Source organism: Microchirus variegatus (genome assembly GCF_963457635.1).
Source record: "Microchirus variegatus genome assembly, chromosome: 5".
NCBI lineage: Eukaryota > Metazoa > Chordata > Actinopteri > Pleuronectiformes > Soleidae > Microchirus > Microchirus variegatus.
In genome coordinates this window covers 18,307,708-18,327,255 of record NC_139806.1, presented here as the reverse complement: position 1 = coordinate 18,327,255, position 19,548 = coordinate 18,307,708, and the positions used below count along the sequence as shown (strand labels likewise).

Here is a 19,548-nt window from a genome sequence, read left to right as displayed (position 1 = left end):
CCCTCCCTCCCTCCGTCCTGCTCCGTTCCTATTGGCTCTCGGAGTTGTAGTACTGGGTGTCTCCTCGCTCCTTCCCATCGAAACCTGGCAAAGGCTGCCCATATTTGTCCACACACCAACAGAAGCCACGCTTTCTGCCTCTGGATGGACGACACTGAAAGTGAAGGAAGGGACAAGGTGAAAGGAGGAAAGAGAGGCAGCTTCATGTGTAAATCTTCTTGAATGTGTAGCATTATGGGTAACAAGCCACTTTGCTCAATGAAGCAGGACAGCAATAGTTAAGGGCGCATTAATGGTCAGATTGTGCTGAGTGGACTGAGCCTTGGCTATCCAACACACTGTGGTATTTTGAGCTGCCTTTATGGTCTACCTCCTGTTACACACACATATAGAGACCTGTAAGGTAAACAGAAACCTGGTAAAATATTTGCTTAGTCCCGTTTGTGAACAACTGAGAACCAAGATCTATTTTCAGAAGCTGGTGGCCAAGACGAATCATCTGTTGCTGATTATACCCCACAGCACCAAATTATGGGTACTACAAATGACTTACAGAGTCTGTGGAGCTACCCAAGGGCTGTTATTTTACTGCCAATTTTACTAAAGGTCAACCTCCACTCTAGTAAAACATGTAGCCATTCATTTCAAGGGCTAAAGCAACTGTGCTGCTGCTTCACCGAGGAGTCACAGCTGATGCACAGAGGAAGACATCCTTGTTTTTGCTCAGTATTTCAGCAGGGCTTGATTGAGAGTCTGATCTGAGCCGAGACGGAAATCTCTTGCTAGAAGACTCCTGTTGCATAGACTTTTGTGTGACTATGACACACAGAAATGCATGATTACACATTTCACCTACAAAGCAAAACAAATTGTTTGGTGGCAAAACAAGTATAACAAGCAGGATTTACTCGACAGAAATGGAGCTGCTTCCAGCAGGAGCTCAGCCCATGAGACATTTACTGTTATTAAGAGCTGTAATAAGAGATGTTTGCTTAAAATAAAGCAAACGTCTAAATTAAACTAACCAACGAATGAAATGAAAGTCTACCACTCCTCCAGCGCCCGAGGGCTCAGCAAGGTACACTCAGTCCATTCTACATAAACAAAGACAATGAGCCCAGCATTGCAAGGCTGGTTATGAGATGATTGCAGGTCAAAAAGAACACTTCCATTAAGCAGGAGGGACTGCTATGTAATAAGAAAAGCTGCCTTAGTGATGCAGTGGCGTGGGAGCCCTAAGTGCCTCCATATGAATGCGTCAGAACCACTCATTTATTACAACCCGATCGTGGGTGAACCATGTGAGTGTGGGGATGGCTGCAGCTCTATTTCTGGGCCTGCCTGAAAAGTCCAGCAATTATGGGGCGAGCACATCGGGTGCCGGCGGCCACCTTGACGTCTGTCTCCCTGGGAGGGTTCCCGTTAGACGGCCATCGTCCCAGCCGTCAACCCCACTGGGGTTTGGCCCCTGTGGTTCCTGTCTCCAGAGTCAGTGGCTAGGGTCTACCTCACTGGTGTGGTGGTGCAGTGATGAGGCTCTAATAGCTACCAATGAACACAGAAGGACAGCTACAAATCTGTAATTGGGCTGCAGGAGACCTGAAGTTTGAGTCACTAGACTCCAGCGTGTTTTTCTTTTTTTCCTTTTTTTTTTTTTTACAAGTCCTAAAGCAGTTGAATGTTTTATTAAGTCAACGATATGTAGCCGCTTGTGAAATGATTGCATGGATCTGTAATTATCTGGCTGTTAGTGTCAAACAATGGTCCTCACATGGTGCTGCTTTACCTGCTTTTTCTTATAGAAGCCCTTCTTGTCACAGTTTGGTATGCGGAAACCTCTGGGGTTGAGAATGTCTGTAATTTTAAGGCTGCCGAGAATGCTCTCAATCTCTCTCCGACAGGGACCCTATACAGATGAGGAGAAACATTAAGAAAGTTAGTGCACTACTCATTTTATTTTGCAATGTATAGACATGAGCAGTGCAGGCTGCCACTGCATCACAACTCTGCTGTAAAACAGTGAGGGCTGCAGTATGAAAGAGGTGAGATGCAACGATTTCATCCGAGCGACTTGTAGGGGCTTAACATTTTGCCAAAGCTGCTTAGAACTCATGTTCTTCACACAAAGGATGGGGATATAGTGAATCCAAAGAGCTCAAAGACAGAGCCAAAAGACTTGTCCTCAAGTCCAAGTACTCCAGTCACTAATCAAAGCAGCCGGTCAAACCCCATTACTTGCGTGTGCTCACTTCTCTGTCCAAAGAGGAGATCAAAATAGCAGCAGGGCTTCCCAACAGCCACTCAGATAGACCAATCCATCATTTGCTGGCTCTCAGTGCACCCGGCACGCGGACGCCTTGTGGCCAAACAACCGCCTGACCCAGGTCAGCCGCAGGGCCATCGTACCCGCTCGCTGCCATGCCATTCTACTGCTCGTGATGTCTGCCAACCATCCACACCGCTACCCAAAACATTTCTTCACCCGCAAAAGGGGGGGAAAAAAAGCACCAAAACACAGAGGAAGAAGAGAAAAACATTCCTCCAGTGTGCTCTGAAGACAGAAAAATATTGGTTGTGGTACTTACATACTCAGGCTCCTGTTTGGTCTCCAGAGAGAAGTTTTGTTGGTCTGTGATGAGTGGTCCTGGGAGCTCCTCCATTTTAAAGCTCTGGGTTCGCTTCTGCTGCTCCTGTATCAGGGCTTCGGACTTGGCAGAAGGGGAAAAAGGGTGAAGTGGAGGTCTCACGGGTCCCGAGGGTCTGTGGGTGCTGTACAGCACCTGAAGGCCGGGGCCAGTGGAATTACGCTCCTCAACCTGGTTGTCCACGCTCTCTGCTGAAGTTTGAGGAACAGCATGTTTTATTTACTGTGTTCATTCACATGTTAAGAAGTTATCACATTCAATGTGATGATTTTGACGACAGAGCACATTTTTTTAGAAGCATTTCCTGAAGCCATATCCGTGCGGGCTATCCTTCCATTTTGACAGGAAATTGATGTGGGTTTTAGCTAAAAATTAAAGCTAATTCAGTACCTATTTGATGGGTTGATGAGAAAACAATTAAGTTACTATTTCAGGACACGATTTTAAAGCATCCTAACCTGAAAAATCAGCACTTAGTCTTTGCTTAATGATGCAGAGAGGCTCAGGTCCTCCCACCTTCCTGACATTAAATTACACATGTATTTTGTCAGTCTAAAAGGGAGAGATCAAAACCTTAAATGATCTTCAAACTGTCTTATTAACCACCCACTTATTTATTTATTGGTCAGCATCATTTGACAAATGAATCATGCCACAAAAATATGCATAAAAACGATCTATCCAGGTGTTATAAACACATCTTAGGTTTACAGATCGAGGTCTGCGCAGTCACAGCACAATACCATGTGTTACTAGTAACGACTGGTCCATGTGGATTGACGGTGGGTTGCGCGTAAAAAGACTTTACCTGGTAATTCATTGACAGGAAGCGTTGGTCTCACGGTCACTCTCTTGTTAGTCGCGTTCGCACAGATCCCCCGTCCCTCCAGCAGAGCCTGCAGAGGTTTCGTCTCGCCGGGCTGATGTTGACATGTCAGTCCGGAGCCACATCTCCCGGTGTACACGCCGCACGGCTGACCGAAGCTCAGCGCGCAGGTCATGCAGCAGCCGCAGCCCGGCTCGCGGACTCTCTCGGCGCAGTCCTTGGGCAAAGGTTTGCACAAAAGGCGCGCTGCGACGTCACATGGCTCGCATCTGATAACAGGTCCGAGCGCACCTGACCTCCGCGTGAACGAGGCGAGGACAAAAGTCATGCAAAGTGCGCGAAAGCAGGAATCCATTGCGGCGTCTTGGAGCATATGGTGTCAAAGAGAGGAAAGCACTGTGGTGACTTTTCTCTGGGCAGCTTCTCTCTCATTTACTTAAAGCCACCGGCCAAAACATCTCAATATATAGACACCAGTAACTGTAGTCACACCCCCGAATAGCTTGTGGTCTACTGATGAATTGCCTCGCCTGCGTTATGCCTTTTAAACCACCAGATTAGTGTGCTGGGACAGCAGCAGCAGCAGCAGCAGGGTTACAGTTAATGTATGGCTCTCTAAGAATTCAGATTGAAATAAATGGTCTGCATGAAAATATATTGCCCAGTCATTTGTTTTTCCTTTTTATCAAAGCTCCTAGGAGATTTGGTTGAGGTCTGAATTTTCTGCATCATTTAAAAAAAGAAATAAAAAAATGTAATCAGGTTTTTAGACATGCATTCTGGGAAAATGTTCTGCAAATCAAAGAGAAACATAATCAGGTCTCATTTAGAGAAGCACACACACAGCAGAGCTAAATTAATCTGCTATATGAAGATGCATTCATAGGGGGCGCCATTGTGTGTTTATCAGTGACACCCTTACAAGTCCAAAAAAGTGCTTACCAAAAAGCTTAAAAATAAGGTGAAGGGGGGAGAAAATACACACAATTAAAGCATCTGTTTGTGTTCAGTGCTGGACTGTGATTATCAAAAAGTCACTTTTTCTATTGATCTGACGCCCAAGAGTTTGATTCACATCTGATTTAAGTGGTTTGAATGCATTAACTGAAGCCAGTCCATACTTATTACAGAACAAGCAGAAAGTAATGTAATATTAAATAATGAATACAAAACAATGTGGACTATAATAAAACACAGTTATACTTGAAAGGACAATGATGCATTAATGTCATGAACCAGTCTCACTGATAACATGGTCATATGTGCAATATCCTAAGAATTTGATGTGTTATCTTACGATTAGCACCAAAGTTAAAGGAGAAAATCTGCATTTTTAGCTCATGGGGGTCACAAGAGCGCCTCTATTGGTAAGTTTATGTACCTAAATAGTCTCATTTGCGCAAAGGATTCCAACACCAAAGTCACAAGATGACACATTTGAACTCAGTGATGGAGGCAGCAGTTAGATTATCAATGCCTGAATGACGTGATTTTCTGATTTTCTCTACAGACTTTAGTGCAGGGAAAGAGAGTGCTTTACAAACTTCAGTTTCCAGACGGGAAATGGCTGTCGAGCGGCAAGAAAAAAAAGTGGCAAACACATTCTTAAGATATCACCGACATAAGCAGGTGTAGATTTTATGAGGTGAGTCTTAAGAAGTCTTAAGAGTCTTGTTAAGAGGCTCGGACCTTTCCCTTTTTCCCCTTGGCAGCCATGTTGGGTCATGCAAATGACTCAGGTAGTGCTGATAATGTGTCAATACCTCATACAAGCACACTTCAAAAAAATAATATAAGGATCACATCAAATACATTTTCGTGGTATACATTCTCCCTTATTTGCTTACTACTACTTATGCGTGACTCACAGTGTATTGTAGATATTTTAGCAGCATAATATCAGCATAATTACCAACTATACTGGTATTTTTGCAGATTAAACCAGTCAGCAGTTTCTATATCCATCAAAAATAAAATTTTAAAAATGCTGTTCTACCAGAGAGGTCCAAATTAAAATTGTTTTGCATATTAATGACATTATTTATTATCATAAATGTTGTAAATATGCCTGTAGATGATATGATGTTTATCTACTTCATTTACTTTTTACAGAGCTGGAGAGAGGGCTGAAAGTCAAAATATCAGTGTGCCATATCCAGTGTTTTGTTTTTATGTCATGCAAAGAATGCACCCTCGCATGCCTCGTGTTTCTCCAACGTACAGTAAGCCAAGTGGTCTTTGAACTTGTTAGGATGTGTGACATAGTTGGGCCTGTTCTGGACATTAGTAAATGCCACAAAGCACAGACCTTAAAGTAAGGACACATACCACATGTGTGAGTGAGAAAATTCCTACGTAATTACATCTGTAGCATTTTTAGGTCCTCTATTAATTGGTTTCAGATGAGAGAAGTAATACACCGGCACAGAATGTCCAAATTACCTCAAAAGAATAACAGCAGGAGAGGCGAGGTGTACAGTTCTCTTGGACCCCAAAGTCAAATCAGTTGCCAACAAGCCCTGGCGTACTGCCGCCTGTTAACAGACAGGTCTACAGCAGAGCAGCACTCTGAGGAATGCCAAACATTTGTTTCATATGCTGAAAAAAAAAGAAAAAAAAAAAGCCTGCTGATTTTCCTCCCTCTCCTCTGCTCTGAGCTGTGTGGAAGGGGGTCTCTCAGCCACCTGTGCATATTCAGAATAGCAGAGGAGCACATCGTTCAGAGGGAGTAATGCACTGGAGGAATGTCGTCCCACAGAGCAGCCACTCAATAAAGCAGGAGTGTGAAGAATGTGCTTTTGCACACACACACACACACACACACACAGGATATTACTGTACATGTGTTTAACATAACCTGCTGTCAGAGGCTACACTGGCCAACCACAGCTGCTTGTATAATCCTAATCCGGAGCAATGTTACAACCGTTTTTAAGATGACCCAAGCAATTCTGACACTCAAAGATCTTAGAGTGTCCTGCACTGAATCCAGCAGACAGGATGCAGTTTACTGTCGGCTGTTGCACTGAAGCCCTAAGCTAAATATAAAAGTGCTACTGAATAGCTGTCTCTGGATGTCACATATCATCTGTTTCATCTTTAGTTTTTCATCTGTCGGGAGCCACAGTGAGCGGTTATTTTCAAGTCGGTGCTTTTATCTTTCTGCATTAGTACCAGTGACAAGACAAGGCTGCAGGTATTATGTTCTTCCTATGTCCCTTCTTATGTCAGCAGTAGGGAATTGTTTCAAATTTGGCACAAACGGTCATTTGGACAAGAGGATGAAGTGATTACAGGTCAGTGGTCAAGGTCACTGTGACCTCAAGAGAATATTTTCAACATTGGCACAAATGTTCACTCTGACTCACAGATTAGCTGCTTCATTTGAGAGTCTAGAGCAGGGGTGTCAAACGTACGGCCCATCAGAGGGTACAATCCGGCCTGCAGGATGAATTTGTTGAAATATTATATTGCTCAGTTATAGAGGTTTATGCCTTTTTTTTTTTTTTTGTTAGATCTACTGTGATCTGCAAGTTGCAATATATATAAATTGTTGCAATTTCAACAATATTATTCTTAACCCTTTAACACCTAAGCAGCTTATTTTAACCATAAAAGTTCCAGAAAATGTCCTGTGAGTAAGTGCTTTCTCCCATTTTTCCAGAATAACGTTCAATATCTGGCAGTTATTTACAATTTACTGCATGTTAAAATAGTGTTAACAAATTAACAATTTAAAATTAAGAAACAATACAAGTTTTATATGGAAAAAACTTTTACATTTACATCCAAAAACAGGCCAACAAATAGAAACCATATACAGGCAGCTGTGTCAACTCACTCCTCTCTGGTGACAAAGATGCTGATTCGCCGGCTTCCTGCAAAAGCACAAGGGAAGTTACCGTAATAACTAACTTCTCAGCTTTCAGAAACCACTGGAATGTTTCCGATAGCACAAACCGTTGTGTAATTACGGTAATGCAAAATGTGCTTGCGCAAACGTGTCGTCTGCGATGTGCTTGGTGTTAAAGGGTTAAGTTTACCATTTAATGGTATTTATCTCAAGAAATTTGACGCTGTTCATAATTTGTTTTGTAAAAAGAGACTTCATTATATGTAAAACAAGGGGGGGGGGCATTCATATGCTATAATTTGACTGGTACGGCCCACTTAATATCCAATTGTGCTGTAGGTGGCCCCTGAACTAGGTCTGGGATACAGAGTACTGTACAGTAATTAAATATATATAACTGTAATTTTTACCACTTGTTGTACCACAAAATACTTAGTTTGATGGAATCATGGGAATTGTTGTCTTCTCTGGCTTCCCTATGCGTTTGAGTTTTGTGCAGCAAACAGCAAAGAGTAGTCTTTAGGTATTAGACTCAAATAGCTACAATACAAAAGAAAACACACTGGCTAACTTGTAGATTGAATATTTCCCTTTGGCTTCAACATATTGTATGAGACTGGAGAAAAATTTGGACTGAAACTATTTGCCAGTAGAGGTATACAAACTCTGGGTGGTAATTCTAATTTAACAGCAACTCCCATCTGTTGAGGCCCAATTCACCCGAGATCTTATGCAAAGTTAATCTATGGCAGTGATAAAAAATAGTTTACATTATTTTACATAGTTTACATTATTCATGTCTGCACAGGATGCCTAGCATTCCTTCTATAAATATAAAAAAAAGTAACTCAGATGTATGTTTTTGTATGCATGCCAAATGTAATCATGCTTCTTTTGGCAGCTCACCCCACATCTGGCACTCGTAGTGTGATTTTGTGTTTGAGTCCGTCACAGAGATACAGAGGAGGGTGTTACCGTTTGCGATGTACACAAATCTGCAGCAAAAGCCAGAGCGCGAAGATTGAAAATGACAACAGCTTTAATCAGCTGTGTGTCAGGATGTGTGCAATCAGCTCCCTTTCCTTTTTGGGGATGGCCGTGAGAGCCCACGTGTCCCGTAGGTCCAGAAAGCAAGTGTTCATTCACTGAAGAGACTGTGGCAGATCACATGACAAGTCTGGTAAGGTCACTGTTATTCTTTTTGCCCCAATAGTCTCATGGCTGTCTCATAATTGTCCTGTCCTGAGAGCTTTCTGAAACAGGCGCTCCTCACAGATGAACTGGATGTAAAGGTCTTTGTTATGATTAATATGATCATCTCTTCCCTTTGATTCCGCTCTGACTGGCACCCATACAGAGCTACGACAATTATCCGATTATTAGATGTGGTTGGAATAGTGGACAAAAAAGCTAAAAGGGCAAAGGCCACCTTTCATCTAATTCCAGGCTCGGTTAATTATTTTTTTGCAGTGGTCTGTTAGCTGGAGCTGTCATGGTCCCTGTTTCTGGAGGCTTGGCCCCTGAGGCAGTCCAAGGCTGTAATTACGCCTGAGCGATGTGGAGGATGGAGAGAGAGGTAGAGAGAGAGGGAGAGAGAGAGAGGAGCTCTCAGCACTCAGCCTGACGGATTGCAGAGCGCTCGGAAGTGGGCTGAGAGTGGCGCCGCTCACTTTGGGCCCCGAATCCCGAAAAACCCCCAACCCACACGACTGCACCCCCAAGACTGTATCACTTCCTATGTCTGTATAACTTCTTGTATACACACCTTTGAACTTGTAATCACATATGTATGCGCACATTTCCTCATCTGCAGAACATACAGTCTGATTTTTCTCAAACCTTGTTATTTAAAGCTGCAGTGGGGGATTTTATTTTTGTTGCCGATGATATTATTCTGCCTCTTTGGTTTTCATGAACGGAGACGTTGTACCATACTTTTTGTGTGCTACGTCCTTTTTGTGAAAACGGGCTCTGACAAGCAATTTTTTTCTAAGACCTGACTGAGGGAGTGTTTGTGTGTATCAGCAGCGCAGGGATGGGGAAAAGGAGCATTTCTGCCCAGCCATGGCAAAACCAGCAACATGTAGGCCGAGGGACATTTCGAGTTATTTACAGACAATGTCAACAATGTCTAACACATGTAAATCGGATAATATTTGAAGAAGATATGGCCATTTGAATGGAGGCACTCCTCAAACTGCTTTAGGGTGAATTTTAGCCTCAAAGATTTACACCTTCTGAGAGCCAAGAGACAGAATCATCATATTTACATAGCACAACCCCCTCCTGGTCTAGTTGTTAGTGAAACCACATCTCTCTGTATGAGTTACTTCTCATCACACAAACTGGAGCAGATACTATTTTGTGAGCTACACTGCTACACAGAACAATAGAAAAAAACTGGACATAATACTCTCTTAACATTTGAAATTAAATAACTTGAAAAATAGGGGGGGGGGGGGCTTATTCTGCTATTATTTATTGTCCTTATACTAGTGTCGTGATTGTTCCATTATCTGTGTTTGGTGTTGTTTCTTTTCTTTTTGAAATAACAGTTTGCAGTGCAGTTGCAGTACATTCAGTTTCATCGTTGCATAGTCTATTTGAGTCAGGAGGCTGTTGATTTTGTTTCCTAGTTAGAACGACATGTATCAATAACAGGTCTTGGGACCCCACGAGTTCTATGAAAGGGTCCCAGGGGGTTCCCAGAGAAAAATAAGATGAAATATGAATATATATTTCATAAAAATGAAAAATAAATAAGGAAATTATACTTAAGCGTTAGAAGTGTGAAAGATGGATTCATATTTCTAATATAAAATAAAATACATTTAAGTGTCTCTGTGGTGTGTGGATGGATCAGTCTGTTGCTGAATGAGCTAGTGATGTGCTAACTCTCAGCTAGTTCCTAAATCATTCGCACCACAGTCAATACATACACAAAGCTGTGTCATTCGCACATTATTCAAGCACAGGTTGGTTTGTTATTCATATTAATAGCAGATCTAACATTTGTATTTTAAAACAACACTACTGAGCTAGCCAGAGCTGGCCCGAGGCACTAAGCGGTGATCAGGTGTGGGAGGACAAATATTTTATAATATTTTTTTATCTTATTTTATTGTATCATCATAGATACATTCACATATCTGAATAGTGTTAATCATATATATGTTTTCAATTCAAGTCCAGTATCACCACACACAGTGTTTCACTTTGAATATAAAAGTGCAAATTAAAATAGGCCATGTGATTTTACTCCCCACAATGCAAAAAAAACAATAACAAGAGTGAAGCCGGTTTGGAGTAAATAACACAGCTATAATATAGTTAATGCAAGTTAATGCAGCTTAAGGCCCCATAAATGCTTGGGCCGGCCCTGGCGCTAGTAAATAACAATGCAGCCACATAACGTTCTGAAACACACCGTGGATTATTAAAAGACTAGTGTCTAGCATGAAAAAACATGTTTAATCCCTGTATGACTTCGAATGAACACTAACGTAACTATAGATTAACAACTTTAATGAAAACTCACCCCATAAGAAGATAGAGAGGAACGTCTGGGTGCTGGCGTCATGTCATCATCTCAGAAGTAACTACTGTGTCTGTTTCTCACGTTCTGCCCCCATTCGGTGGCGAAATAATCCATCCGTTTGTTGTACATATGCTCTGGAGAAAGTCTGTCGATGAAGTCTGCTAACTTTAATGCTAACGCGTTAGCATACACGCCGCTAGCTTAAATGCTAACGCTAACGAGTCCGCTCGAGATCGGCGTCCACATGACCGGAAGCCTCTGTATTCGTTAAGAAGCGGAGCCACTGTTTAGTTATCCTGCGTTTTCCCTTGTCCATCTTCATTCAACGGTGAAAACACAGCAGCTTCTCGGAGCACAGTCACAGTGAGGAGCGGCAGCCTCGCAGCTGCATATTAAGTAGCCATGTGTTTCCTCCGTGACAGCTGATTGGCCGAAAAAACAACAGAAACACTGGAACTTGATATCACCGCAGCCTAATTATAGGAATGCAAGCGATCGAACAACCCTAACTCAAAGTTGCATGCAGTGGCTTCTTCAAAACTTCAACTTGCACAAGGAAAATCCGTCATTTTGAAAAATATATTTTTTCTTTGTTTACATATCACATCTAATAAGACATACCATACAGTTTTTTAACATGGAAAGCAAACTTGTATTGTAAATTCAGGCTTAATTCTACATATAGTTCTGCTTTTGATCCCCAGCGACGGTGTTAAACAATTTAAACACAATCCAAACAGACAATAATAGGTGTTATTTATTCTCCCACAGTCATGCATCATTTTCTCACTGACACTGACACACCATTACTAAACAAAGACAAAGTTGCAGCTGGTCGACAATGACATATCAGACAGGCCCTACAATGCTCCATTTATTCTGTAAGTGATGGTGGTCTGTGGTTTCAAGGTGTGGTCTGGTGCTGAAACAGAGAGAAAAGACAGACTGTGTTCAACATTACAGCAGACAGGTTCACCCAGCCCTGAAAACTTAATCTAATATGCCTTCTACCATGTCAGTATGCAAGTCACATTACCTTTATCATGTTCCTGCCCGTTATTTGACTCCATATTTGACATTATTGAATAAAAGGGGAGGAAACACTAAATGAGGGATCTACTCAACATACTGTAAATGTATGCTGTGTCATTTAAAATCATTTCACTGCTTCCTGAAGAGGTTAGATTATAAAAAATTGTGAGGTAGCTCAACTAATTTGAAATACAAGGACCTATAAATAAAATGTAGAATATCCACATATTAGCACATGCATAGTATTGGACATGCATGTCCATATAATTGAAAATGCTGGAATGATGACAATCACTTTTAATTCTTGCATGAAAAACTTTTACATTTATTTTGAATAATAAATAAAAATCCAATATAAAATCTGCTAACATGAACATACGTGGAACCTGATAGATTTAACACGACTCGTGGTGAAACATAAACCAGCAGCACTTGACCCCGCGGCTTATTGTTCGTAGTTTAAAAGTTATCAAAGCTGTGGTCTAGGAGTCGACAACTGCTGAGCATCTTAAGCTTGCTAGCAACCTCTAAAGGTCACATATTAGTTCACTAGAACTACCCCACTAGGACACATGCAAGTGTTATTTTTTAAAATAACTCTGGAGAATCATCTTGCTTAAACAAATTATCCATTAAAAACAGAAGTGGAAAGAGTACTGAAATATTCTACTCAAGTAAAAGTACCACTACTTTGATCAAATTTGACTTAAGTACAAGTAAAAGTACTGGTCTAAAAATGTACTCAAGTTAAAAAAGTTGCTTGTTTAAATGCAAACCTTTACAAATTAAAAGTGCTGACAAAATAAAACATATCAGTCAAAATAGGTCAAAGGTCACCTCACTCAGGGACCTTAATTAATGCCAGTTTACTTTTAATTCAGGCCAACATTTGTTTACTCAGTAACTGATGTGATTTAAAACGTAGCGTAAAAAGTACAGCACTTCCAAAAAAAACATACTTAATTAAAAGTAAAATTACAAATTTTAATTTAATAAGTACAAGTGCACAAAAAAACTACTCAGTAAATGTAATTCATTACGTTCCACCTCTGCATATATACATATACCTAACATCTCCTCGTTTGACCCGACATGAGCTTTGGCCTAATATGAGAGCTCAGTTTATCTCACAGTGCGTGTTGTGGTTTCATGGTCTGGTGAAAGCTAAACAGGGGCCTCAAATTGTGCAGCCATCCCAGAATGCACTTTCTATTTTTCGCTCCCCAACCTTTGTTGTGCCTCGGAGGAAAAAGATGAGCCCTGCCCCTCTAATTAAGTGGTCCTTAAAAATTCAGCAGAGCTTTTGAGAGAGAGAGAGAGAGGGAGAGAGGGGGGGTGGGGGGGGGGGTGTTGCTGCTGCACTGAGGGTGAGTTCTGTCCGCTTGATAAACAAGATTGGCCTCAGTCGTTGTTTAAATCTGTGGCATTTACAAGCAAGTTGGTTATTATACTGCATGTGACAGGCTTTATATTTGCTCACATTGGGAATGGCAACACAATAGGTGTGATTATACTGCACATAGTCATCAGTGGTGGTGGCGGTGGTGGTAGTTACCCCCCTCCCCCAGACAAGGAAGTTCTTGTCTGTGTTTTTCCCTTTACATACACAGTAGGTCTCCCATATTAATAATATGCTTGTTAAAATAAAAGTCAATATTGAGAGATGTAAATCAAACTTGAAGGAGAGTTACTGCAGCATCTCCACTCGGATGGTTTCACACACTGTTATTACCTGTGTGAAATACTGTCTCTGCTGACAGCTTCTGTATTCCAATGATGTTGCTCGGGTTTTCTGGACTTTCCCCAGATTCTTTTCGTTCGAGGCCACCGCGCACTAAATAACAGAGGAGGATGGGCTCTGGGCTCTGTGCAGTTGCCACACCTGGGCCCTCACTTCCTTCCTGCCCACCCCGGGAATTCTTCACTTTCACCACCTGCAGGGGGACAGTGGGGTGGGTGGTTGGGGTGGGTCTGTCCCATTATACCTTTCCTCCCTCTTAAGCTGGGCTGTGCAATTTTATCCCCTCTCAAGCGCCATTACAGTGACTTGTCCTGGCTTGTGTGGAGGCTTGGCCCTCTTTTACTACACTTGGGAGACAGTGGACATGTGTGTGTGTGCGTGGTGGATATGTGCGAGTACAAATGCACAGTATGCATGCTCCAAAAACACAGTTATCGCACACACTATTACCAGTTTTACCTAAGTAAAAAAAAAAAAACATCACAAACCATTGCTCTCATGTGCAGGTCCAAAGGTTTTGTGTTTGTAGTGACCTCTGCTGGCTGCAAACTGAACTACACTCTTCCTTTCCCTGACTGTACAAGACAAATGTTTATTTGCCAAACCAAGCATTGTTCAAACACTACGCAAAAATGCAAAAATGTCAACAAAATGACCAAAAAAATGACTAATAATATAATACAATTTTAGATGAGAAGCTGTAGCCATTCAAAACTAGATATCAGAGAGTATGGAGTCCAAATAACAACCGCTCAACATTCTCTTTTAGATTATAAATGTTTTCTTTTGTTTATTTACAGGACACATACAAAAAAATAAAAGAAAAAAGAAGCAACATCAATATACAAATAAAACCATTCACATGATGCTTGTTATAAACAGAGGCACAGTACTGTGTGAGATAAGTATGAGGTACAGATAATAAAGTCAGGGAAATGTGTACATAAACAATGTATGAATATAAACAGAGCTTTATTGTGGTGAAAGGTCCCTCTCTGGAAAAATGAATGTGTTGTTGTTTTTTTTTGTCATCAGCTCATATACAATATCAATGAAATGGGTTATTAAACATCTGCGTCTTTCTCGCAGACAAACTACAGCGTATTGTATACGTCATTGACAGATGACCGACTGAATATGTCAAATACTTTTCTTTCGCTTTTCTTTCTTCTTGCTTTTCCTCAGCGTAACAGTCAGTATTTATCATACCGAGGCACTTGAGCACAATTTTTCAATTCAATTTGGCAGATGTGAGTGGAATCTTCGACACAAAAGTACTGCTGTGTATTTAAACCAACTTCTGTCAATATATATTAGCAATAAAATATGTTTCTATGGTTCACACACACACACTCACACGCGCGCACACACACACACACTTCCATAAACTGGCAGCTTTGATGAGTTCTCATATTAACATACATCATAAAGACTTCAGACACGCCATGTACATGCTGCACATGTACAGAAGGCCTTGGTTTCAACAACAACAAAATAATAATATTAATAATAATAATTGCATAGATACAATAAGGTATTCCTGTTTATAATGTCCAAACACACGTTTTTTTTATATACTTCCTTTGCACATTTTAACCCTGTGACTAAATGTCGCAGGCTACACAAACGAGATGTAATGACTACAACTTTACAGGATGTAAATAGCTTAAATGAAGTCGTTTTTTTGGTGGATTATATATAAGAAAAACAGTAACATGCAAACAAAGGATTTTCTTGATTCGTCCATACAAAAACAATATACACATGACTAAGAAAAGCAGCTTTTATGTACTTAAAATATGACGTAAATGAATAGTATATCTTGCTGTTTTAGACACATCAGTAGAAAATTATAACATGTGATTTTAATGTTGCCTAACTTATTTGGCTAATTTACAGTTCATTTTACATTAAAAGGATAATGCCATAATGCTGGTAAGTGATAACAGTGTATGTGTAATAATATCCAGTTAATATCCAGGGTTAATGTTCACGTCATCGTCTTCAGTCCCTTGTTCAGTCTTTGTTCCGCATTTATTTGTTGCTCCTGCTCTCGGTCCGCGATCCGCTGAGTCTCTACTTAATCTTGTGTGAGCTGATCATTACCTTGGAGACAAAGTTGACGATGGCGCTCGCCGGCTGCTCGGGATCGTGCTCGGCGAACAGGTGACAGATGTTGTCCATGGACGTGCCGCTTTTCCTCGCCACGAAGCCAAAGATCCTGCAAAGAGTGGAGCGATGTCGTCATTGACAGCCTCAAACTAAACCGAGTCCCTTTAAAAAGAACTGTTCACAGTGCAGCTGCGGCGGCTTCAGAAGTCCGTTTCTACCTCTTCACTCCATTTAAACGTATTATCCTTAATGACACTGTGAAAACAAGATGTTTGTAACCCTGAATCCCACACAACTGTATGTTAGTCTGACCTGGTGAAGACACAGAGACGCATCTTCACATGTTGACTGAAGGAATTTGTATCTATTTAAAGTCCCGTATTATGCAAAATCAACTTTTTAATCATTTAAATCCTTATATTTGAGGCCCTGTCAGTCGGCAAAGTGTGAAAAAAGATGACTCACTCGTGTTTTTGTGGTCCTCCTTAGTCTAAGTACAGTAGATAAAACATGCAATGTTGACTTCCGCACTCATTGGGACGTGACAATGCGCTAAATTCCTGGAATTGTTGTCTCGCGGAGCTCCGCTTTGTCCGTAAAACACGCGAGAGTACTGGCGAAGGCAACGGTATCCGAAAAAAACGCAAGTCCGCAAAAAGTTCTATTCTTGGCTCCACAGTGCAGCACAGAGTTCTACACAAACTTCCAGCCTCAGAGGATTTATTTGTCCAGTGGATACATGTTATATATGACAGCAATGAGCCTGCTAGAGTCTGCAAAAGATCACTTTCCAAATGCTAACTACTGTTAGCTCCCAGTAGCCTCTGGCTGATGTCATTTCCAGTCCCTTAAGTTTCAATTTACTTAAAAAAAAAAAAAAAAAAAAAAAAGAGATACTACTAAACAGAGTGTTCTGAACAGGGCTGTTTTGGCAGGGTGATTGAACTGCTGTGGTGCTTCATCCTTATGGTATTTTGACCAAAGCATGTCACAGACATGTTCATTAGGACACCAGGGAACTAGGTTAACGTGGAGAAATAGGATATAATACGACTCCTTTAAATTCAAATCAACACAGTAAAGTTTGAAGAGAGTGAAGAGAGCGCTGCCAACATCCTGAAGCCACTGCACAACTTATCATTTACTTACTTTGCGGAGGGACAGCCATCTTTCTTCCACCTATGTTTAGCGGGAAAAGAGGATACATGAGAATTTGTTTTATTTCCATGGGGTTGATTTGTTGATATTCCTTTGCTTATGTCATTTCTTGCTCAGGCTGTAATTTTCCTCAGAAACATTTTGTCATACCACGCCTTCTTGGGAGTAATAACAGGTTTGTGCACCAATAGCCATGACTAACACTCAGCGACATGTGCTCACAGACTTTAAATACTCACTTTCTGTCTTGAGGGTCCAACGCACAAAATATGACTGTATTGACATTGTAATGCCTCCTGAAGAAGAGCCTAAAAAAAGACAGAATTACGGTTATTGTGATAAGTGTGCCTCTTCTCGTGCTGCTGAGTGTGGTGTAATTGTGTGTTTGTAGCGTACTTCCTCTGGTTGTCAGTGAGGGTGATTCCCTGTGAGGAAACTTTGAAATGGACCACAGTGGAGGTTGGTGGAGGGTTGGAGCTCAGTGTCATACTCGTGGCCTTCTGCACGGCCTGCACGCCTGTCAGGGACTCCATCTCCACTGACCCCAAGTACCACACGTTACAGGCTGCAGGAGACAAAAAAATCATCTTTTTATGTGTCGTCGAGCTAAAATTATGATATATTTTTTATTTTATATATATTATATAACACATATTTATATTTTTTTGTGCTAATTGCGCAGAAGTCACAACATAGTCCGTTTTTTTTTTTACTTTGACTGTGACGTATTTCCAAATTTCCCAAATTCAATCCAATTTTAAAGGTTTTGAGTACTTTTTGTTCAGGTGTGTTTACATAGTTGGTGATAAGACACTATACTGCACATTCTTATAGCCTCTGTATATATGTTTTAACATAGTATGGACAAAAACAAAATTCTCTGTGTTCTCAGGGTTAAACGTGGACAGTGAATTTCAGAGCTGTAGGGAAACAACTTAGAGCACATGTGTCAAACTCAAGGCCTGGGGGCCAGATGTGGCCCGCCACGTCATTTTATGTGGCCCGCGAGTGATTAATTGGTCTTAGAAAACCTGTGTTAAAATAGGTCTTAGCTGCTTTAAGGCGTGCGTTGCCCATAAACTACTTTTCCCACCATGCATGGCAATTGTGTTACCCACAAAGTGACGGCACCACCACTAGATCGCAGTGTATCATTGTATATGCATCATGCGACGAGTGAAATAGGATAAGTAATAAATACAGAAAGTTATTTAGCAATATGTTACATTATATTTGGTAACATTTAGTTACATTTATTCTGTACGACAGTTACATCTGGCCCTTTGAGGGTAACCAATCTGCTGATGTGGCCCCCACCCATGACTTAGAGTAACTTCTGTGACATAATATAACATCGGTTCATAACAACAGCAGGAGAAAAGGACTAATATGTGAGTACTCCAAAAGTGTCCACAAGGACTGTGCACAGTATTTACGTCCAGTGCCATCACCGGTTGGTCATGATGTCTATAAATATCTACGAGTGAACTTGAACGCTTGCTTTACCTGCGCCCTGTTTCAGCAGCTCAGCAGCGGAGTTTATGACCGTTTGGGAATTATTTTCCACGACATCTTCAAGAGGATCTGTGAACAAGACGAGCATTACTATCAGAAATAATATTTTTGCAAAACACTCACAAAAGATTAAGAAACCACATGATGTTACATGATTTCTGCGACACTCAAGTACTCTAACCAACATTCAGCTTTTTCCCATATTCTTCCGTCTTACTAAGATAATGTTCATTTTTCAGTTTTTTGACTTCATGAACAGCACAGAACACAGTGTGGTGTGGCAAAGACGCACTTAACAAAACAACACAATAACAAAACGTGTTTTGATTCACAAAATGAGTCAGATCTGTACCAAATTTGACCTGTTGTCACTCTACAAATGTCAGATTTTTTTTTTAGAATGGTCTGCATTGTTCTTCAGGAATGAAAGAAAATAAAAAAGAACAGCCTTATAAACATTGTTAACAAAGCAGAAAACACATAGAATGTACTGTATTCACCCCAACTAACAAGATTAATTTCGTTTTGTAAATGCTTTAACATTTTATAAGTGATCCCGCTACCAAAAATAGAATCCCTTCAGCAGGTACAGATAGATGTATTAATTTTTCCTATTCTAAATAATGACTTTCTCAAAGAAAATACAACTTTGTGAGTGTGTTTTTTAAAACTTACCTCTGTCAGGTATAATGAGTTTACAGGGCAAAGCCAGAGGAGTGATTGAGTGTTGGCAGACCAATGCAGTTAAACTTCCTGTAAAAGAATAACACAGAAAAACCCTCAAATTGTATTTCAGTAAGTACAATTTTCTATATTTTTTCTAAGTACAGCAAAAAAATAAAACAACCATATAAAATCATTTGATACTACTGTTTAGAGCTGAAACAATTAATCGATGAATCGATTATTAATCGATTACTAAATGAATCCATCAGTTCTAAGCTTTTTTCATGATTAAAACAAGATTTCTGATTGTTTCAGCTTCTTAAATGTGAATATTTTCTGGTTTCTTTGCTCCACATAAGAAATCATTAAAAACGGAATCATTTTGGTTTGTGAACAAAACAAGACATTCGAGAACATCATCATTTCCAGGTTTGACAAACACTGATCAACATTTTTTTTTTA

General features: G+C 40.6%; 2 protein-coding genes across 2 annotated transcripts in view; both read right to left on the bottom strand.

Moving 5' to 3' along the window:
- Nucleotides 1–16: 16 nt before the first annotated feature.
- LOC310928005 (insulin-like growth factor-binding protein 3) lies at nucleotides 17–3,826 on the bottom strand (the record flags this gene model as incomplete). Its single annotated transcript, XM_083890466.1, has 4 exons — nucleotides 17–154; nucleotides 1,787–1,906; nucleotides 2,586–2,836; nucleotides 3,454–3,826. 4 exons carry the CDS (start codon nucleotides 3,824–3,826, stop codon nucleotides 29–31), a joined length of 870 nt encoding a protein of 289 aa, XP_083746592.1. The 3' UTR covers nucleotides 17–28.
- Nucleotides 3,827–15,584: 11,758 nt separating this feature from the next.
- The window catches only part of LOC310927852 (tensin-3-like), a 40,219-nt gene continuing 36,255 nt past the window's right edge, over nucleotides 15,585–19,548 (bottom strand). Inside the window, exons 22-27 of the mRNA XM_083890257.1 lie at nucleotides 19,096–19,173; nucleotides 18,412–18,489; nucleotides 17,302–17,470; nucleotides 17,145–17,213; nucleotides 16,897–16,926; nucleotides 15,585–15,856 (exon numbers count right to left, since the gene is read on the bottom strand). Of these exons, the coding sequence (XP_083746383.1) occupies nucleotides 15,712–15,856; nucleotides 16,897–16,926; nucleotides 17,145–17,213; nucleotides 17,302–17,470; nucleotides 18,412–18,489; nucleotides 19,096–19,173 (569 nt within the window). The 3' untranslated portion in view covers nucleotides 15,585–15,711. The remainder of the gene's footprint in view (nucleotides 15,857–16,896; nucleotides 16,927–17,144; nucleotides 17,214–17,301; nucleotides 17,471–18,411; nucleotides 18,490–19,095; nucleotides 19,174–19,548) is intronic.